Here is a 22,474-nt window from a genome sequence, read left to right as displayed (position 1 = left end):
CCTCGTTCCCCGTGAGAGTAACCCTCCCTGCCATGCCCGCCCCACTCGGAGACGCCTTTCACGGCTCATCTGCCACGGACGGAGTGCCTCGTCGGGAGGGGGACACCCAGCTGCGCCCACGAGGCAAGCGAGAGGCGCAGTGAGCGAGCTCCCCCTTTCCCCACCTGCCCTGAGCCGTACGGCTGCAGCTCGGCCAAAATGGCGGCGGCCATGTGGCGGCCGCCATGTTGTGCCGTACAGAAACCCCTTCCCCAGCGGCGAGGGGCGCCGGGGTGACCCGGCTCCGCCATCTTGCCGTACGGCGGCGCGGCGGGGCCGGGGCCGGGGCGGGGGCCGGGGCGGGCCCGGCCGGCCGAAGGCGGCGGCGGCGGTCGGAGATGGTGATCTGCTGCGCCGCCGCCAACTGCTCCAACCGGCAGGGCAAGGCGCGTTGCGGCGCCGTCTCCTTCCATAGGTAAGGGCGGCCCGCCCGGCCCGCCGCGAGTGCCACGGACGGGCTACCCGCGCCCCTGTCCCGATCCCCTGTCCCGCTCCCCCCGCCGGGCCCCCACGGCAGCGGCTGCCCTTTGTTTCCTTCAGGGGAAACCGGCTCGGGGCTGCCGGATCCTCCAGCCCCGGCCGGGCAGCGGAGCGCCCCTCGCCGCGGGGCCCGGGCCCTCCCCGGCCTTTCCCCCTGATCCTGCCCCGGTCCGTGCCCCCCGCGGCCCGTCCTGCGCCTCATCCCTCCTGGGGATGCTGCCCCCGGTGAGTCCCGGGCTTAGTCCCTGTCTGGGTGTCCCATTGGAAACGGAATCTGGCTCCCCTGCTCAGGGGCTTTCTTGCGCTCCAGGTATTTCTGCACCTCATTAAATGTTGTTAAACACACCCAGCGTAAGCAGCACCCGGGTCACGGAGGCAGCGCTGGGCAGCGTGTCGGCTGAGCTGGCTTTACTGGCAGTGGTCACATCCCCCTTCCTTGTGGATAGGTTGTTCCTCGTGGGGCTGGTGACGGGAATAATGGATAGATTGCTGATGAAAATGGAAACAAGACCTTTGAGTCCTGTGCTTTTTGTGAAGTGGAACTGTTGACGCAGTGAATGACTGTCAAATATTTCAGCCCAAAGTGAAATAATTCATAAATGAGTGTAATTTAATTCGTAAATGAGTGTAACTTACCAAAACACAACTTTTCCTAAAATCTCCTAAACCTAGCCGTCGTCTTGGACTTGGTCGTCTTGAAGGTCTTTTCCAACCTCAACAGTTCTACAATTCTATGGTTCTGTAATTCTCCAGGTACCAGCCCTTCTGATTTCCAAAATATAGCTTATTTTGTCTGTTCCTTTTTTAGATTCCCTCTGAAGGATTCGAAGCGCTTGATTCAGTGGCTGAAAGCTGTTCAGAGAGACAACTGGACTCCCACCAAGTATTCCTTCCTTTGCAGCGAGCATTTCACCAAAGACAGTTTTTTCAAGCGGCTGGAAGACCGGCACCGGTTGCTGAAGCCCACCGCTGTCCCTACCATCTTCCAGCTGGTGGAGAAGAAACACACCAAGCTGGATTATGTCAGGAGCCGAAGGAAAATAGCCAGGAAGGTGCGGGATGGGGAGACCCTGCGGGAAGCAGGCGGTGAGGTAGCACAGAAGGCCCCGTCTTCTGGCCAGGACTTCATGGTGACACAAGGGACGAAAGAGATGGAGGAGGCCACTCTGAAAGAGGAAATAGGATCAGTGTCCAAGGAGGAAGAGGCCCTCCACAGCCAGCTGGATGGCCCTCGGAGAAGGACGTTAGGGGATCATTTGGGTGCGCAGAAAAAGCCCGAGAGGTCTCCTGTGGAAGACTGTGCCAGGGGGAGCTGTGCGGGGAGCTGGGGGGCAGACAGGAGCGGCGTGTCAGTGGACGACTTCACCCCTCCTGCCTCTGGTGCTTGCAAATTCATCGGCTCCCTCCACTCATACAGCTTTTCCTCCAAGCACGCCAGGGAGAGGCCAGCTCTCCCCAAAGAGCAGCTAGAAAGGAAAAGGCCAAAGAGAGATGTGGAACCGAGCTGCAGCAGCCACCTCTTGGGACACGACAAGGCCGTCGCGGAAGTGTCCCCGACGTCATCCCTCACCGCCACCCCTCAGAAACCCTCGCAGGGTCTGTCGGCGTCGCCGGCAGACCTGACCCCTCGGCCCGCCACCGAGGCCGTGCTGGGCCGGAAGGGGGACACGGACGCCAACCCCATGTCCATCAACGAGGTGATCATGTCGGCCTCGGGGGCCTGCAAGCTCATCGACTCGCTGCACTCGTACTGCTTCTCCTCCCGGCAGAGCAAGAGCCAGGTGTGCTGCTTGCGGGAGCAGGTGGAGAAGAAGAACGGGGAGCTGAAACTTCTGAGGCAGAGGATCAGCCGCTCTGACAGCCAAGTCAGGAAGCTGAAGGAAAAGCTGGATGAGATGAAGCGCAACAGTTTCCCTTACTTGAACAGCCTGATATCCCAGGACTGTGGTCAGTATTCCCAGGGGTTCTGCACTCTGAGGTGGAATTCCCTGTTTTCTCAGGCGCCGTTTAATCTGGATGCTGTAAAGCTGTGATGGGGAAAAGGTGTTGTCTTGGTTTGAAAGACAAGTGTCTGCTAAGGAAGGCAAGAGCAATTATTATAATTTTGAAATTAAGGAGCTCTCAGGCAAAGATATGGGAATAGGAATAACAGTTCTTTGCTAGGAAAATTAAAATAAAAATACGGTGATACAAAATGACAAAGCACTGACAGAGTCAGAATCCAACCTGACACCCCATCAGTCACTCAGGGTGTTGGCAGCAGTCCCATTCCATGGTGGCTGCATCCTCCTGCAGTGACAGATGTGGTTCTGGTGCAGCAGTGCTCCTGGAGAAGGTGCAGTTTTCCTCCAGAGCTCCAGTGATGATGAGGAATGGTCTGGTTTTCCTCTGGAATCCAGTGGAAAAAGACTGCTCTGATGTTCCAAATCTCAGATTTTATCGAGGTAGAAATGCTTGGCTCCTCCCCCTGGGTGGAGCATCTCCCAATGGGATGATGGAATTTTATCAGTCATGCTCTGGGACTCAATGGCCATTAATAGGAGAAATCTCCTGGAGGAAAGATGGGTTGTGGAAAAGACAAAGAACGCTGCCCCAGTTGGTTTTAACAGATGGCTCATTGACAGAAGATATCCCCCACCAGGAGCTAAGGATCACTGCCCCACCTGGTTTCAACAGATGGTGATAGAATACATACTTTTGGTCACATCCTGCTTTGCAAGCCAAGATTGGTATGAGAAAGGGACATTCTGGGAAGGAAAAGTAGAGCTTGTGTAAGACCAATGGATACAGATTGAAGAATTTGCTCAGTGGGCACACAAGTTAATTCTTATATCCCTAACCTTTCCAAGATGTGGAATGGGAATTTAGGTTGTAGTGTTGCAGGCAACTCACTTGATGAATTTATTTTCTGTTCTTGCAGTCGTAGCAGCAGATATCTGGGAAAGCTGTTACTGTCCTCAGTGGCATAAGAAATAGTTTTGATATTGGATTTCCTACACTGCACTCAGTACTCAGGATGCAGGAAATATAAGCAAGGTGGGAGGTATCAAGTATGACAACATTGTGGTGCACATTGAGGTCACAGTTTGTGAGCAAATGTCTATGTTTGCTTTGATCCTTTCCTTCCTTGGAAAGCAGAAGAAGTTGAGTTAGGGTATTTAGTGTAAGTATTTAGAGTTCCATAGTTGTCATTCATATATATATACATATATATATATATATGTATGTATATGAAATATTTATATATATATTTTAAAAGGTGTCTGCCTTTGTTGGAATACCTTCACTGAGATATTAATTGTAGAAAGAGTATCTTTAAGGATGTTTTTCTTTATTCTGCTAAGCACTGTGATTTTTCTCCTTTTTCCCAAGATTAGTGTTTTTATACATATGTCTTTGAGAAGTGAAAATTTTATGTTCTTGTAGAAGATATTCTTAATATATGAGTTACATGCTCTATTTTATAAGGGAAAATGTAATTTTTCTTAATGAATTTACCAATTCATTACCCATTCTGCCATCTTTTATCATCAAAACTGGAGATCAGCCTGTGAAAATGAACCATTTTGGCAATTGTAGCTTGGCATGATAGGAAGTTCATATGGAACCCTTTGGCTGGGATCTTTTTTAAAGGGTGTGTTGGTGGCTGTTTCTTTTTTTTTTTTTTTTAGCTTCATCTTGGTGCTGTTCTGTTTTGGACTCTTTTTTGTGTGCTCATAGTAAGTTTATGGCAGTGAAAATAACTGATGAAGTGCTGTCAGGCAGAGTCTGGTTCATGCCCAGGCACTGAGCTTTACTGTAATACAGAGCTGAGTTAAGAAAGCCTTTTCATATTCATAAAAATAGAGTCAGGTAACACGTTAGGTTAATAATAGTCTTTATTAGCAGCCATGTCTCAGCTGTCCCAACTCATCTGATGTGTGGTTGAGGTGATGGTTTTAGCTGTGAACCTGAGCCTGCATATTTTTTTTTTTTCTGCTAAAGGCACTTCCTTGAGTATAAGTACCTGACTGGACTGACTGTGCAGGTTGTTACCTGTCTGCATCCCTCATCTTCAGCTGTTTCCACAAAATCCTGAGCACAAAAAACGAACTTTAGGCCCACACCCACTCGGCAGAACTTAATTTCAGTGCTAGTTCTCACATACTTTCCTCTAATGAGACAAATAAATTTCTGCTGGCTGTATCCAAGCTGCAGCAGGTTGGGAAGAGCAGGTTTCTGCAGGAGTGCTGCACAGCACTGCCTGCTAGCCATGCTTGAGGCTGGGTGACTCAGGATGGGCAAGTGGCTCCCAGCTCCAGCTGTAAGGATGTGCCTGAGTGGTGTTTCCCAACCTGTCTTACCAGGGAGATCGACTGGTTTGGGAGAAGCCCCAGGTTGTCTCCAGCACAGCACGGCTGCCACCGTGGCCTTTTCCCTCTAAACTTTGAATTGAGGTGTTTGTTTGGTAGGAGAATATTTCCTTCTGTTTCATGAGGTCCATGGTCCAAAGGCTGAGGAATGCTGTTGGTGGGGTTTGGCACGGTGTAGCAGGCAGGACAGGGTTAGATGTGGCTTCTGGTGGATGACAGGATGCCCTGGGAGAAATGGGGGAAAGCCAGCAAGCAGCCAGGGATGTGTCCTGGGGAAGGCATGGCTGTTCTACCAGCACTACTCTGTCTGACCATCTTGTTCTGCATGAAGGTCTCACAGCCCTGCTGCATCAGAGATCCCAGCAGCTCCTTCCACAGCATCACCTCCTCTTGCCCCAGTTTGGTCCTGTTGTAAAACTACATTTCCCAGCAGGCAGCAGGATCAGTGTCTTACCCAAAAATGAGCTCACTTCCCTCATAGCCATCTTACCACCCTGCGCAAAGCACTTTCTGGGGACAGGGGGGGCTCCAGGTAGAGCAAATAGCAAAATATCTGCAAGTATGGCTGGGCATGGAGCAAACACAGGTAGGATTCCATGGGATTCGAGTTTCTGTGTTCATCAGAGAGGTAAAGCTCTTGGAATTCAGCTGCTTGGGGGTATGAGGAGCCTCTTCCATGCTGCATGGCTGTTTTCGTCAAGGTCATATTAAAGGCAGGAGAGTTTGCAAAATGAGTTCATGTGAAAAATGGTTAGAACTGTGCTAGGAATCTGTGGGAAATCTGGATTGGATTTGTCTTTGAGTATCTGTGCAAAGCCAGTGTAGAAATGGGGTCATTTACACTGCTTTTTACATGCAAATGAAGCATAGTTGGTGAACTTCAGGGACGGAGCACTTAATTCGTGATTTTCTCCTGAGGTGGAGTCCTGAGGCCTGGTCTGTGGTATTGCCACCCATCGTGGTGGCAACAGATTTCAGTCATGTTGCAGAAAACGAATAGCAAAATCCCATTCCTCGCTGGCAGTGAGAAGTGGGGTTGTGCATGGTTGAAGGTGCTGTGCTTTCACCTGTCTGAGAAGGACTGGACCAGCAATGGGTTGGTGTCTAGTTCAGCTTGAAAATGAACTGTGTCTAATGTGTCACAGAAATGTGCTGTCAGGAAAATTGCCTCCACCAGAGCAGGCACTGCTAGCCTGGCATGTTAACTTGGTGCTAGATTTTGGAAGAAAACTGCTTTTATTCTGAGACAGCAGGTGCTTCTTGTGATTTTTTTTTTTTTTTTTTTTTTTTTTTTTTTTTTTTTTTTTTTTTTTTTTTTTTTTTTGTGCCCTGTCTGGGATGGGAACAGCCAGGGTAGAAAACTGCTCCGTAGGATGGGCATTGCAAAGAACAAGGAAGCTATAAAGTAAAATAAGAGTGAGATAAGGAACAGGAATACGTGTGCATAGGCTAAGAGTGGGGCTGAATCTGTGGCAGAAGGTATCTTGAAAGAGGCTGAGAAAGACTTCACCACGGCCTGAACATTTGGGTGGGAGGTGAATTTTTTTGTGCTCAGCATGGGAGCAAGCAGTGTGCAGGTACACCAGCTTTGAGACTTGGTTGAGGAAGGTGGTTCTTTGACCTCCTCCTTGGAGACAAAGGCAGTTGGAAAGGAGGAAACAAGACTTTTTGCACAGCTGTTGTTTTTTTTTTAGTATTTTCAGTGGGATGATCTTGTTCTTTCCAGGTTTTTTTTGCCTAATAGTCTATAGAGTTTGTGCATTAAGCATTTAATTTTGCAGTGAGTTGGCAATGACTCACAACAAAAACCTAGCTTGCAGCTAGGAAGCAATGAAACAGCAAACTAAGGAAAACTCGAGAGAAAGTCAGGCTGAGCTCAGGTAGGGTGTCTGGTTTCTCATAATAGAGTATAATTTAAAAAATATTTTCTGTGTTTTGTAAAGCAGAATTACAGGCACTGGAGCATTACCACCTTGGTGCTTGGCTATGAAATTAATTACTGAGTCTATAGCATGAACATTTGTGAATATAACCACATTCTCAGCGTTTGGAGCAGAGATGGGGTGATCTGTTCAACAGCTGATCTGCTGACACCTTGTGGGATGCATCTTTGTTGGGGAAGAAAGAGTTTTGGCACAGGAGCTGGCAGGGCGTGTTGACAGGGCCTTAAAGTAACTGGGAAAGGGGCAAACCCAGGGTCACCTGGGCCAGTGGGCTGGAGTGCCTAAACTTGAGTGATGGGATCCCTCAATCTGCTTCACCACGTGTTGGCCACAATGTCCCCCAGCAGAAATGTCTCTATTCATGCACCCAGCGTGAGGGACCAGTGAGCAGCTCAAAGCTTCCATTCACAGAGCTCTGACATCATTGGCATAAGTGAGACCTGGTGGGAGTCTTCCCTGTGATAATTCCAGGATCTTCAGGATCCTAGACAGGGCAGGAGAGGCAGAGGGGTGGCACTGTATGGAATAGAAGGGTTGGAGCGTCTGGAGCTCACCATTGGCAGTGACACAGTTGAGAGCCTTTGGATAAGAATCAAGGGGCAAACAAATAATGTGGATTTCACTGTGGGAGTCTGCTCTGGACCTCCCAGACAGGAGGATGACACTGACAAATTATTCCTTGAGGAACTAAGGGACAATTCCCGAGTCAGCTGCCCCAGGGGACTTCAACCTGGCTGAAATTAACTGGGAGCATCAAGCAGCTGGTATAACCCAGGCCAGAAGGTTCCTAAAACACCTGCATGACAACTTCAGGGAACAGGTCCTCAGGGAAGGATGATCTTGATCTCTTGCTTGTCATCAGGGAGAATGTCATGAACAAAGTGAACACTGGAGCCAGCTTGGTCACAGTGACCACTGAGCCATCGAGTTTAAAATTTCTGGTGACAGGAGGAAAAGTGCCAGAAAAACCTCAGCTCTGACTATGAGGAGAGCAGACCTCAGGCTGCTCAGGCAATTAGTGTGTAAGGGCCCCAAGGAAATGTTTTCACAGGTGCTGGGGTCCATCAGTGCTGGTCATTTTTAAGCATCATCTCCTAAGGGCACAGGAACAGCAATTCCTAAATGTCAGGAGTCAAGCAGGTGAGGCAGAAGGCTGGCTTGGCTGACCAGGGATTTCTCTTGGAAATAAGATGGAAAAGGAAGGTGTGTGCCCAGTGGAAGCAAGGTCAGGTGATGTGAAAAGAACATAGAGATGCTGCCCACTGTTGGGAGAAAATTCATACAGGCAAAGCTCAATTGGAGTTGAAACTGCCAGAACTGTGGAGAACAATAAAAATATTTTTTTGAAATGTATAAATAGCAAAAAGCAGTTTAGAAATAATATTTCCCCCTTCCAGGATGAGGATGGTCACCTCACAAACAGGGACAGGGACAAGGCAAATGTATTTAATGCTTTCTTTGCCTCTATCTTCAAATGGATGATGGATCTCAGTGCTGTGAGCTGGAGGATCATCACTGTGAGAATGATCAACTCCCAGCTGACCTAGAAGTTGTGCAGGATCTGCTGCTCCAGCTGGATCCCTGATGGGATTCATCCAAGAATCCTCAAGGAGCTGCTGATGTCATTACAATGCCTCTCTTAATGACTGATTTTTGAGCAGTCTTGGGAATCCACAGAGGTTGACTGGAAGCTGCTGAGTGTTGTGCTGATTTTTAAGGAGAGCTCTAGAGACATCAGACCTGTCAATGCCAATTCAGTGCCTGGTAAAATCATGGAAAAGATTATTCTGAGAAGTATTGAAAAACACCTAGAGGACAATGCAGGCATCAGTCACAGCCAGCACAGCTTCCTGAGGGGAAAGTCCTGCTTGTCAAACCTGATTTCCTTCTATGACAGAGCAACCTGCCTGGCTGATCCAGGAAAGCTGGCAGGTGGAATCTTTATGGACTGTAGCAAAGCTTTTGATACTGTCTCTTACAGGATCCTTCTGGACAAAATGTCCAGCCCACAGCTTGATAATTGTGTTATGGGTGAGGAGCTGGCTCGTGGGTCGGGCACAACAGGTGACAGTGACTGGGGTGACACCAGGCTGGCACTGGTCACTGGTGGGGTTCCACAGGTCTCCATCCTCAGCCCTCTTCTCTTCAACGTGCTCATTGACAGCTTGGACACAGGACTGAAAGGAATACTAAGTGAGTTCACAGCCATCACCAAGCTGGGAGGAGCTGTCACCTCCCTCAAGGGCAGAGAGACCTTGACAAATCAGAGGTAGACACTCACCAGCTGTGTGGGGTTTAAAAAGGGCAAGTGCTGCATTCTGCACCTAGGACAGAGCAACCCTGGCTGTGTGTGTGGGCTGGCTTAGGGTTAGGGCTGGAGACCAGCTGTGGGAAGGGTCCTGGGGGTCCTGGTCCATGGCAATATGAGTCACCAGTGTCCTGGCAGCCAGGAGGGACATCCTGGTCCTGGGGGGCATCAGGGAGGGAATTGTGCCACTCTGCTCTGCACTGGGGTGACCTCACCTCGAGGCCTGGGGGCAGGTTGGGTCACCACAGTGTAAAAAAGACATTAAGGTATTGGAGAGTGTCCAAAGGAGGCCATGAAGATGGGGAAGGGTCTGGAATGGCCTTATGAGGAGTGGCTGAGACTTGGTTTGTTCAAGGAGGAGACTGAGGTCAGACCTCACTGTGCTCTTAACATCCTCTCACAGGGAAGTGGAGGGGCAGGTGTTGATCTCTTCACTTGGCCAGGGACAGGACTCAAGGAAATGGCATGAAGCTGATTTGGGGAGGTTTAGGTCAGATATCAGGAAAAGATTTTCCACCCAGAGGATGGTTGGGCATTGGAACAGCTCCCTAAGGAAGAGGTCACAGCACCAAGCCTGCCTGAGTACAAGAAGTGTTCAGACAATGCTCTCCAGCACATGGTGTCATTCTTGGGGTGCCTGGTACAGGTCCAGGAGTTGGACCTGATCCTGACAGGTCCCTTCCAACTCAAGGATATTCTGTGATGGAGCTGGAGCACATCAGTGCCAGGAATGTTTCACTGCTTTGCTGGGGAGAGCATCAGCAAAGTGCCTGAAGGGGTGCAACTCTCAGGGCAGAGCAGCAGAGTATAAAACCACCTTCTGTACTTAAATATGGACAGAATATGCTGAGTGAGGCTACTCCTTAATTATCAGAACCTTGATGATAATTTAAACCCAGTGAGCAACTGCTGAAGGAAGGACTTCAGGGAACTGCCCAGTCCAGTGCAGACCTCACACTTTGAAGACTCAGGGATTTTGTTTGGGGATTTGTTTTGGGGTTTTTTGGTGGGGCTTTTTTTGTTGTTGTTGTTTGTATGGTTTTTTTTTCCTCAAGTTTTCTGCAGGAAGTGTTCCCCAGCTCAAGGAAATAGGTTAGCTGCCTTGTTAGCTGCCAGCTGGCCACTCACTGTGGCTTTACTGATAACGCTGTGTAGGAATTCGTGCCAATGTAGCTTTCTGTGCCAGGGATCTCACTTGAGAGCCACACCAGCAGTGTAGACATGGCCCGAGGGGCTGTCCAGCTGCTCTGTCTGCTTTGTCTCAAGGCAGGGAGGACTCAGGATCTGCTGTTGCAAAGCCTGGGCAGCCAGTTCCAATGTTACAATGCAGGGTGGGATTTGACTTGAAAACTCTCCAGGAGTAGAAAAGATGTGAGAGCAGGCTGTGTGTGAGTTTGAAGGGAGGGAGCTGGGTCAGGTGGTGAAATGGAACTGACCTGTGTGCTCAGTGGCCTGAGTGGCTTCCTGAAGGAAAGAGATCAAGGTATCAGGTTGCTTACGGTGTGTGGTTTTGTCTTCCAAACTGTTACAATTCATGAGGGTTATGGCTGATTTCAGTGAAATTTTGTAGAACCACAAGATGGTTTGGGTTGAAGGGACCCTAAAGCTCATCTTGTTCCACCCCCCTGCCATGGGCAGTGACATCTTCCACTACACCAAGTTGCAGAGGAATGGGGTCTTGGGGATGCTGGATCCTTAATGGCTTCCAGAAAGTGGAGGAGAAGATCCAGGAATGTCCTTGTTAAGAAAGAGGATACAGAGAGAGTTCCCTGTTAGTAGGTAAAAGAGGAACTGTGCATATGAATGCAAGAGAAGCAGCATTAAGAGGACCCTGTTGGAGTGAAGTTTTAGTTCACTTTTGTAAAGTGAAGCTTTAGGCATGCAGAAGGGTGACCAGGGTCTCTTGTGCTGCAAATTCTCAGATGTTGTTTGTATTCTTGATACCATCATGCACTTACCTTTTAAGCCACGTTAGTGTGTTTTTTGTAGAAATGGTGTACCAGAAGTTTAGGCCTTTAAAAAGGGATGTACAGGCTCCTTCATCAGTGTCAGAGGGGTTTCTCTTGACAGTGACTGTATCTATAAACCTGAAATTTGAAACAAAGCAGCTCAGCAATTGTTGCTACAATAGTATTGCATTTACCTGCCCCAACCATGGCATAAAAAAGTAAATTGCTTTTCAAATTGCTGCTTTTTTTCTGATGGATTCAATCAGACTCTCTCCTGTTTGCCTCCCTTATTGCTTTTCCACTCTCCCAGCCCAGCCTTCCAGCCAGGAGGGAAAAAAGTCTTTATTCCACCAGTCAGAGAGCAACACTGAAGGTAAGAAAGGCACTGCATGGGATGAGATCAGGATGTCTGTATTTACCTGCACTTCACTGAGCCCCTGGTCCTTATTCCCTTCTGCTGTTTTCAGCTTTTCCAAGCCACACAAGAACTAAAGAACTCTTCAACTTTGCTGCCATCTAGGTAGTTTAGAAAAGTAATAATGATCACTTGGCCATGTTGTTTAACCAGGTGCCAGAGACTTCAGGATGTAGAGCTCCATCTTCACTTTTCAGCTGGCTGGAATTCCAGCTCTTTGGAAGTGAGACCAGCTCACCAAGTCAGGCACCTCCAGCCAGGCTGGATGCTGCACAGGAAGGCAGTGGAGTCAAGCTGGGGCTGCTGGAAATGATCTCTTGGTTTATAATCAGGTCTAAAGAGTGGGAATGGCTAAAACCATTCCTTTCATCTGTTGTTTTGATGTTTTTCCTGAAATGCAAGCTGAAGAAAAGGAAGTGTCCTGTGAAAGCACTGTAGTGACAGAAACTGTCCTGCTCCAGGGATGCTGACCCAGGAGAGGGCAGCAGCAGCCCAGGCTGCAGGCTCCTGCAGCTTTTCTAAAGCTTTGATTTTTCACTTCCATGGGGGAAATGAGCCTGCAAAAAGCTTGGAAAGAAATGCAGCAGAGAGTGAAAGGCAAACATCAGCTGGAGGGAGGAGTAGTACACTCCTTACCCACAGATCTGTGTGCTGTCCTCATGGAATTGGAAGGGTGAGTACAAGGAAATACTGTCCAGTGCACTGACACTGCTGTATGGATTGTGGGAGCCCCTTTCCATGTCCTGGACAAGCTGCTGGGGACTGCACAGTGTGACAGGATGTTCTACAGAACCTGGCTCTGGTTCTTTATCATCCATTTCCTAGTGAGCTCTCATGTTTCCTCATGTTCCTTCCCTTGCAAAATACTTTAGGATAAAGCAAAACAAGTAGCAGCACTTTGCTGACACGGGCTGGCTTTTAAACCCTGCTGTTTGTGGGAGAATGACCACAAGTGGTCTCTTACCCAGAAAAGCTGCTCTTCCTTCTCCTTTGGCATTTCAGGTGTGGACTCTCCTTCCTCCTTGCTCAGTCTTTTAGCCTGACATTTTGTAAAGAGCACAGTGAAACTCAGACTGGTCAAACAAATTCTGGTCACAGCCTTACTCCTTTAAGTTGTGATTTCTCTCTGCAGTTGAGTCTGTGCCTTTTAGACCAGACAGACAGGCAGCTTGTTCTTGTATTCTTGATCTCAATAGGTGTAGAAAACACCCCCCTGGAACACCCACCTTGCCAGTATGAAATATTTATCCCATGAGGGGGAGGAGGAGGAGGTGCTTTGAGCTTACTTCAGTCACATTTGTCTGCATAACAGACTGCTGAGAGTAGCAGACACCCTATTTGTGTGGGAATCCATCTTTCCCAACATCCCATTGGTAATATTTTGTTTTCCCTACTTACACCTTAGTAATGGATCTGCTCTGCTCTTCATGTGGCTCTAAATTGTGTGTCTCCATTTTCCTGATGTGTTTTTTTCAACTTCTGAAAGTAAAATGCAAAACTGTTTATCAAAACTCTCTTACAGCACCTGAGCTCAGGAAGCATTTGGACAAAGCTCTCAGGCACATGGTGTGACTCTTTGGGATGGTCCTGCACAGGGCCAGGAATTGGGCTTGATGATCCTTGTGGGTTCCTTCCAGCTCAGCTTATTCTGTGGTTCTGTAAAATGATTTGTTAAAGAAGTTGTAACTTTGTGAAACAGACTTTGGTTGCTTTTTCATAACTGCAGTGACAAAGGGAAATATCTTTCTCTTCCATTTGCTCTTTACCTTATAGGCACCCAAGTCTTTTTAAAATGTTTGTCTTAGTCCAGAGCCTTAGTAGAACACTTCTGAATGATCCTTGCTTGTCTCTTTGTACAAGTTCAGACCATTGTTAACCTCTTAAGAAAATATTATGGCCAAACTTTGATCTTGAATGTGTACACAGCCTGGTTTTCTTTTAAAATGAGCTCTCATTTCCTTGGCCTCTGAAGCAAACAGGAATAGTATGTACTCAGTGCTTGAGAAGGATTAGCCCAGAGCATTAGAGGTTTCATTATCATTTAATGATTATTCTTTATGCTGAAGTTTCAGTCATCTTCTTCCCTGCATGTAGATGGGAGAGGGCTTTTCTTTCAGATCCAGCTACAGAGAGAAACTACAGAAATGGACCACCTGCAAGAGTGCTGTGTGTATGACTAAGAGCTTGTTTGGAAACAGACCCACTTTCCATGACTGTTCATTGTTCCCCATCTCCCACCTTGGAGCTGGCACTGCTCTGAAGAAAATGTTGAACCATTTCTGAGGTGTTTTGTGTTCCCCTCCAGCCAGCTGGAGGCAGCTCACAGCAACCTGCAGAGCACAGATTCCTGAGTTTTCTTTCTTTCTTCTGCTCCACAGAGACTCCCCAGCTGAACCCTGTGATGGAACCCCTGTCCTGGATGCTGGGCACCTGGCTCTCAGACCCACCAGGAGACGTCACCTTCCCTACAATGAAGCCCTTCCAGTACCTGGAGGAAGTGCACATCTCTCACGTGGGGCAGCCCATGCTCAACTTCTCGTAAGTCCAGGGGTCCGTCTGTGTTGGCAGCAGCTGCTGGACTGGAGCAGGCACAGCTCCAGGATCATTTGCTAGTTGGGTTTCTTTTCCACTGGCAAAGTGCACAAATTCTCACCTACCAAATGAGATAATGATGTGGTATGTGACTGCATGATCTGACTTTCATTTTCCTTGAAAATTTGTGATTAATTGGCATTCTTTGTGAAATTCCCAATTAGAAGAAATGAAGGAGCTGTGGCATGGCTATCAGGTTTGTCCATTTTAAACTCAGTCTTCACCACTGTGAAAATCTGAGAAAAATTAGTGCCTATCAAACCATATAGGATAGGAGGCAGGTAACTTCACTACTTGCTTTGGCTGCAAGTGATTATTCTAGGAGAAATCAAAAGAAATCCAGAGAGAAGGAAGTAACAAGTTGGCTATTGCTCAGTACTGCTCCAGTATTCCTTTGGGAGGGGTGAGTTGGAAAGTGTGTTGCTTTGAAAACCAAGAAAAGAAGAACTACAAGATGGAAGTGCTGCGTGGGAGATACACTCCAGGTACACAGGGTAATGGAGCTGCCAGCACAGCCTGTGACTGCTTTAGTCCAATTTCCAAAAGAAATAAAGCTCTGACAGCCTCACTCTGACTGCACCTCCCTCCTCAGCTTGTGAACAGTTGCTTATTTGAGTCACTTTTTTTTCCCTCTCCTTTTCTTTGTACCAAGGAGTTACATAGCTGTGAACTGTTGAGCTGTAGGAAGCACCAGGAAAATAGGCACCAGTCTTGGAGGACAGACACCTTTCCTGGCTCCTGGAGCAGTGGCTCTTAAAAGACAGTCCCTGTATCCCTTAAATGCTCCAAGCAGTGAAAGCTGCCTGATTTAAGTTTGTTTCTCCTTTGGTATAATCACTCCTGGGTGACCAAACCTACAATTCTTGAGTCCTCCTGAAGAATAAATTACAGTCTGAGCTGAACTTTTTATCATTTTTTTAGGGGGTGATGGGAGAAATATGTCTGCTCTGTTGCTTCCTGCAACAACGAATATACAGAAAAAAACAACTTAGCCAGGTGTAAAAGCTAAATAGAGATGATACAGTAATACCAGATATTTATTGGAGAAAAGGAAGTTTTTGAGACACGTGTGGCTTCAGCATCTGTGAAACATCTGAGTTCCTGAGGGGTTTCTGAGCTAATTCTTGGAAAGACCCTGGGGCTGTGGAAAATCTAAAGCTTGAAGACTTAACTCCAGCTCTAAGAAATAGCTGTGCCTCTGTAAAGTAACCATATTTTTCCAGATTTACATCTCTCTAATGTGAAGTGTTGTCAATTTTTACTCTTCAAAGAGTACTGCAGGCACTCACATGGTTAAATAAGAGGAAACCAGGCCAAAACAATGTCTTTTGAGTGTAAAACACATCAGCTTTTGTTCTCTGGTTTCCCCTCAGGTTCAACGCCTTCCACCCAGATACCAGGAAGCCCATGCACCGGGAATGTGGATTCATCCGCCTCAAACCTGACACTAACAAGGTGGCCTTCATCAGTGCCCAGAACACAGGTACACCCCTGATACCCACACTGGGCAAAAGAAGAGCTCCTTACCCTGCTGGGCCATTGCATCACTTTTTTCAGAAAGTTCTTACACCTCTCAGTGTTTTATTTAAGTAATTCTCCCTGTCATAATCGCTGCTCTTTGGTGCTGGACACACAGTGGTTCCTAAACTGGGAAAACCTCCCAGTGTGTGGATGTAACACCTTGGTACTTCTTACCTTATGAGGACTGAAGGAGAGAACCACATCTCAGTTATTATAAGTGAAAGTCTTAAACCCCAGTTGATGCTTAAATTTGCAGCAACAATGACAGGTGCTGAAGGGAAGAGTGCCAGTTGTGTTGTGATACTCATCCCACATGGTGTGAATAAGCCTGGCTGGATTTTTGTGTTCCATGTCTGAGGTTGTGTGGTTCTGCAGTTCTCAGTACTGCTAAGGCAAATAAAACCATTCTTCACAGGGAGTGCTGGTCTCTTAAGTTGCCTAATAGAGCATGGAATGGTTTGGGTTGGAAGGAACCTTAAAGCCCATCTTGTTCCACCTCCCTGCCATGGGCAGGGACACCTTCCACTAGACAGGTTATTCCAAGCTCTGTCCAACCTGACTTTGAATATTTCCAGGGATGGAGCAGCCACAGCTTCTCTGGGCATCCTGTGCCAGGGCCTCACCACCCTCACAGGGAAGAATTTCTTCCTAATATCTAACCTAAATTTCTCCTCTTCCAGATTAAAAACTTTTTGCTTGTCCTGTCTTTATCTGAATGTGTAAAAAGCCCCTCTTCCTCTTTTGTATAAGCACCCTTTTAGTACTGAAAGGCCAAAATAATAATAGTGACATGCTTAAATAACCTTTGTAGCCTAATAATATGTATGCCCTTGCTTTTCTCTAGGTCTGGTGGAGGTGGAGGAAGGGGAGGTGAATGGACAAGAGCTGTCTATAGCTTCTCACTCCATAGCCAGGATCTCCTTTGCCAAGAAGCCCCATGTAGAGCAGGTGAGTGCACAGGGTGAGCCATTCCCATGGCATTGCTTGCCCCAGGAGGAGTCTAGCTGAGAGGATATGCTATTTAGCATGCTTTAATTACAGAATGCCATCAGGAGTTCTTGGAACTACTGCACTGGCATCCTGGCTTATTATTTCTGTAAGAGCCTTCAGAAGAGATTTTGTACATTATGAGACCCAGAGGGATCATTATGATAAAAACTGATAGGCTGGATCAGACCAGCTAACCCAGAATCCTGTCTCCAGAATGGCCAGTAGCAGATCCTTGGGGAAGAAAATAGGAAAGTCTTGGCTGAATACTCTTTTATGGCAATGGGATTAGTTATTAATGCTGGTTTTCTGGATTGATTGCAGTATGAATGAGGATGCACATTTAAGGTATGGTTGGCATTGTGTCTCATGAGGATATTTCAGGAATATCTGCAGATCTTGCTCTCTTTTCACAGCATTCAAACCTTGATCTGGGCTCTTTTCCCATCTGTGGCTGCAGGGCTGGCACTTGCTGTCAGCTCCTCATTTGGTTGGCTGCTTTTGAGGGTTAGACATTTTTTGGGTGTGTAGTGGGGGTTTGTTGATACAGCTGGTAGGGGCACAGTCAGATGTGAGTACAGTGGCACTGTTGGAGTCAGTGTGGCGTATTGAGGTCATCTCTGGAAGTGACACTGCCACATCTGAAGCTGTCATGGCTGAGCAGCAGCTGAGAGACAGCAAGGCTGAATAAGCTCTCACAGCCTGTTTTTTGTGTGCTATAAAACTGACCCTTAGACAACAGAGAGCACAAGTTTGTGCAGATGTAGACAAACATTTTATTTGCCTACACAGAGAGTATCCTAAGTTTGGAAAGTCCCAACTCCCCTGCCTTTGGATGCATGTTTTCAGTTGTTGGGTTTCCCCTTTCTCAGGAACAGCTGTATTGCCTCATTCCTATAGCAGAAGTAAAGCCATTAGATACCGTGGATGTCAGCAGGGAAGCAGAACTCTTAATTGCAAACATTTAAATAAAAGGGACTGTCCTCTTTGAGTCACTGCCTGAACTGTGGGGAGATAGACTGGCAGGAGGAGAGGGAGAAGCACAGAAAGCCAGCAGATGTCTTCCTAGTTGAGGGCTCCAAGGCTGGCTTTGGCTGGAAGAAGGAAGCTCAGGCTGGAGGTCCATGCTCATCTGGCACCTGTGGGAAGCTCAGGCCCAGGGACTGGTCCTAGTGAGTATCTGGGAGGCCCTTGCTGGTGAGGGAGGGTGTGCAATGAGAGAGGTTGTCAGGAAACTGAGTCCCAGAGCCTTTTCTCCTTCACCAAGAACAGCTTAAATTGTCTGTGGAAACAAAGAGGCCACAGGTTTGTGAGAAGGACATGTGTGCTGCTGCTGTAGTTGCTCATTTTGAGAAAACTTCACCATATTGTTGCATTCCTGGTGAAAAGTGATTCAGGGTGGCTGAGGCTCAGCTGAGCTGTCACTGAGGCAGGAATGCCCATTTCCTGCACCAGGCTTTGTCATGAGCAGTTTAAGTTGCTGGAAGAATCACCTTTAAAGGTGTTATCAATGCAGATTTAATACACATTTGTGAAAGCACAGCTTAACAACATTTGATGGCAAGGTTCCCTCTGTATGTACTCATGGATGAGGAGGGGCAAGGACCTCCATTCTTTATTGGATGCAGGGGGAATATAGTAACTGAAGATGAGGAAAAGGCAGAGGTACTTAACACCTTCTTTGCCTCAGTTTTCTACAGAAAGACAGGTCATCCTCGGGGAAACTGGCCTCCAGAGTGGATGGATAAGGACAGGGAACAGAATAGTCCCCCTGTAATCCAGGAGGAAGCAGTTCCACTCACATACTCTCAGGTGTCTCTGGGACAGATGGGATCCATCCTAGGGGGATGAGGGAGCTCTCCAAGATGCTCTCCATCATTTACCATCAGTCCTGGCTCACCAGGGAGTTTCCAGAGAACTGGGGGTGCCAATGTGACCCCATCCACAACAAGGACCATAAAGATGCTCTGGGGAACTCCAGGCCTGTCAGCCTGACCTCGGTGGCCAGGCTCTGCAGAGGGACCCAGTCAGGCTGGCCAGATGGGCTGAGTCCAACAACATGAGGCTAATCAGTCCATGTGCCTGGTCCTGCACTTTGGGCACAACAACCCCCTGCAGCACTACAGGTGGGGACAGAGTGACTGGAGGACAGTGCCCAGGTGGAAAGGGACCTGGGGGGATTGGTCAGCAGCAGCTGAGCACGAGCCAGCAGTGTGTCCTGGTGGCCAAAAAGGCCAATGGCCCCTGGCCTGGATCAGGAATAGTGTGGCCAGCAGGACCAGGGCAGTGATTCTTCCCCTCTGCTTGGCACTGGTGAGGCCACACCTTGAGTGCTGTGTCAGTTCTGTCCCCTCAGTTTAGGAAGGACGTTGAGATGCTCAGACACATCCAGAGAAGGGCAACAAGGCTGGTGAGGGGCTTGGAACACAAACCCTATGAGGCACAGCTGAGGGAGCTGGGGGTGTTTAGCCTGGAGAAAAGGAGACTCAGAGGAGACATCATCACACTCTGCAACTCCCTGAAAGGAGAGTGTAGCCAGGTAAGGGTTGTTCTCTTCTCCCAGGCAACCAGTGACAGGACAAGAGGACACAGTCCTAACCTGCACCAGGGGAAGTTTAGGCTGGACATTAGGAAAAAGTTCTTTACAGAAAGCATGATTAGGCACTGGAATGGGCTGCCCAGGGAGGTGGTGGAGGTGGGGGGTGTTTAAGAAAAGGCTGGATGTGGCACTCAGTGCCATGGTTTAGTTAATTAGATCGTATTAGGTCATAGGCTGGACTTGATGGTCTCAAAGGTCTTTTCCAACTTAGCTAATTCTGTGATTCTGTGAACCTGCCTTGTTCCATGGATAATGGGCTTGGAGCTGGTATTGTGGAGAGGGCAGCTTTCTTTAGGAGAGAAAATTGCTTGTTTATTTGCCTGCTGTAGTGAGGATATCCTTCCTTGGTGGTGCATTGACAGCAGGCATGTGGATGGCAAAGGGAAGAAAGCACAGGTAAGGGATTCAGCTTGTGGACACTCATTGCTCGATTTCCTCATTTCTTTTCCTCCCCCTGGTTTAGATTACCAGAAAATTCAGGCTCAATTCCGACGGGAAACTCGAACAAACTGTCTCAATGGCAACCACTACGCAGCCCATGACTCAGCACTTCCACATTACCTACAAGAAGGTGACACCCTGACCCCAGGTGTGCCAGGTCTCCTCGCCAAGGGCAAGGAGCAGGACATCATGCACCAAGAGCAGCAGCAGCAGCTCAGGAGCATGGCATGGCAGACCCTGGAGCCAGCTGCCTGCGCTCATCCCTGGGCCCCAGAGCTGCCTGTCCTGTTGAGAATGTTACTCAGATGTTTCTGTAATGGTATATAAAAAAAAAAATAAATAAAAAGCTTTTATTTTTATGGCTGTGTCTTCAGTGTGACTGCAGGGTGGTGTGTGCTGCCTGCTGCTTGGCAGTGCTCACAGATGGACTTTGTGCTGCCTGTTCATTTGTAGGTGTTGGGTTGGAAATCCAACATCCCAGACAAACTGGATAACTTTGGGGTTCTGGAATGGATTTGCAATGCAGGGAAAGACTCTGAGAACTCCAGAGCCTGTCCAATGAAGCTTGGCTTAAATATCAAGAGGGAGCTGCATCTTGCTCTGGGACATAGGAAACTGTCACAGGCCCTGATGCCAACCATGCTGTCCAGTGGTTTGAAGGGAGTTGCTGAAGTGGGAGATTGGGGCCAGACATCAGTGCAGAATATCACAAGAGTTTGGGGGACAGCTGTGAGCCAACAAGCAAGAGAAACTGCTAACAGTGCCTCCATGACCCCTCTGAAATGAAAACCAGGATGCTGAGAAGGGCCTTGCCTGGTTTCTTCTGCCTGTTTGCTCATTATTGCACGACTGGGGGAGTGGGAGCTGTGGGAGAGGGAAGGATGCATCGGCAGGAACTTGGGGAGAGGGTGGGATAAGGCTGAAGAACTGGTGGAGAGGGAATAATGAGGATGTTGAAAATGGAAGAGGGGCCATTCCTGATCAGTCCAAAGCAGCCTTCTGTGCTGCTTTCCTTATTCCTGTGGGGATGCAGCCCAGAAAGAGAAGAGGAAAGAGAGAGCCTGGATCTCTCAGCAGGTTTCTAAGGGAGCAATGTCTGCCCTTCCTGAGGGATAGAGACAGATGGAGATGGGGGCAGACCCTCCTCTCCTTGTCCCACAGCAGCTCTGTGGTCCTGGGGAGGCTCTCTGGGCTGGAGGAGGCAGCCCTGGCACAGCCACGAGCTGAAGGGCACTGCCTGTGGGAGAAGTGACCCCAACCAGGACAAACCTATTCAGGGGGTCTCCTCTGAAGGAGCCCAGAGCCCTTCCCCATTCTGGGGCATCACCAGGAGCTGTGTGGTGGCTGTGCTTCCCAAAGGGTGCCAGGTCCTCACTGCCACTCTGCTCTACCCCCTGCCATGACCCAGGTGGCTGCAGAACTCCTGGCATGGGGCTGAGCTGCTGCCCACCCCTCCCTGCTGCCTTGGCAGACCTTGTTTCCCAGGAATGGCCCCCAAACATTGGTGCCAAGAGTGTTGGGGGCTGTGTCTGCCCCAGCCAGGGAAAATGAGCATGGGATGAGGCTTCTCAAGGCAGCCACAGCCTCATGGTGCCTTCTGCCCTGGAGACATGGAAATCTCATGGAGGTGTGAGTGGGAAAACCCTGGCAAGGAGGAGGTGGCTCTTTGGTACTTCCCAGCACTCCCCCTGAGCAGCACCCTCCTGTTGGAGGCTCCAGGCTGTAACAGATCCCGTGGAAGGAGGCCTTCTTCATGGGAGCTGCTCAGAGACAGGGATCCAAATGATGTCTTTGGGACATATGGGAAAGAGGCAGGAGAGATCACCTGGCAGACCAGGTACGTGTCCTCCCTTGCCAGGGCATTGGAATGCCTTCCCCCCTGAGGAGAGGAGCATGGCCCATGCTCTGCAGCAAGGAACACAGGATGCTGCAGCACCCAGAGCAGTGCCAGGGCAGCACCACGGTGGCTTCTGGGAGGATCGAGCTCTGGCCAGAGAGGGGTCATGGTTGAGAGAGACTCGGAGTGAGGCTGATCCCAGAGGAAGATCTGCAGTACTGGCAGGAGGTTTGCTGCACTTTGGCAGGAAAAACCATCCTGGATCACAAGCATCACTCTGGCTGAATGTGACCTGGGGCACGGGGTGGGTGTGTGTGCAGGCATAGCCCCCAGAGAGCAGCCAGTCCTCTGTCTCCCACTTCCATCCTCCTGCTGTTGCAAATGGATGTTAACTTGCTGGGAATTGCTCTCAGCCTTGCTGGTTTTTAGCTGGGCTTTTAAGAGGAGCAGTGGGAACCACCCCAGTGCTGGCTCCAGGCGATTCCCACCGGACCCTGGTGGTTTTGGCATGTGCAAAAATGAAATAAAAGCCCGGGTCTCTGGGGAGCCAGCCAGCCGAGAGCGGATGAGCGCTCCCATTAATGTGTCATTAATGTGCAGCTCTGGCGTCGGCTCTTTTGGCAGTGCAGAGGTAATTACAACCCAACTGCAAAGCGTTGCACATGGATTTATTTACTGCCTTATTAGCAGCATCTGTTCTCCCAGCAAAGTGGCCCAGCTGTTTGCTCTGGTTCAGGGAAACCAGTGGAACTCATGCCATGGATGGTCCGTGCTAACTCACCTGCCTGGGCTGAGGGAGGTGAGCACACCACTGGGGTTTCATTTTCACCCTGCTTGTTGGTTTAGTGCCTCTCCCAGCACAGCATGAAGGGGACACAGAGCTTCATCCCAAACCTGAAGGACATGGCTGTGTTTGAGATCCCAGCAGCATTTCTCTTCCCATCTGTCTCCCAGCACTGCCCCACAATGTTTTACCATCAGAAAAATCATAGAATCAAGTAATGGAATCAT

At 48.8% G+C, this 22,474-nt stretch overlaps 1 protein-coding gene across 1 annotated transcript; it reads left to right on the top strand.

Moving 5' to 3' along the window:
* The first annotated feature begins 302 nt into the window (after positions 1-302).
* On the top strand, positions 303-19,985 carry THAP4 (THAP domain containing 4). The gene is made up of 6 exons (XM_014870398.2): positions 303-454; positions 1,328-2,466; positions 13,865-14,024; positions 15,452-15,561; positions 16,444-16,547; positions 19,649-19,985. The coding sequence occupies exons 1-6, from the start codon at positions 378-380 to the stop codon at positions 19,766-19,768; spliced, it is 1,710 nt and encodes a 569-aa protein (XP_014725884.1). The 5' UTR covers positions 303-377; the 3' UTR covers positions 19,769-19,985.
* Positions 19,986-22,474: the final 2,489 nt, after the last annotated feature.

This window comes from Sturnus vulgaris, chromosome 10 (assembly GCF_052056855.1).
Source record: "Sturnus vulgaris isolate bStuVul1 chromosome 10, bStuVul1.hap1, whole genome shotgun sequence".
Lineage (NCBI taxonomy): Eukaryota > Metazoa > Chordata > Aves > Passeriformes > Sturnidae > Sturnus > Sturnus vulgaris.
Note: the sequence above shows the minus strand (reverse complement) of the source record. Positions and strands in the feature narration are given on the sequence as shown.

What these genes read in the sequence shown, in the direction of transcription:
- THAP4 (XM_014870398.2), top strand. Translation starts at nt 378, where the DNA reads ATGGTGATCTGCTGCGCCGCCGCCAACTGCTCCAACCGGCAGGGCAAG. An exon ending in CAGCCCATGCTCAACTTCTC is followed by an intron (nt 14,025 to 15,451) that starts GTAAGTCCAGGG and finishes GTTTCCCCTCAG; the next exon opens with GTTCAACGCCTTCCACCCAG. An exon ending in AGAAGCCCCATGTAGAGCAG is followed by an intron (nt 16,548 to 19,648) that starts GTGAGTGCACAG and finishes CCCCTGGTTTAG; the next exon opens with ATTACCAGAAAATTCAGGCT.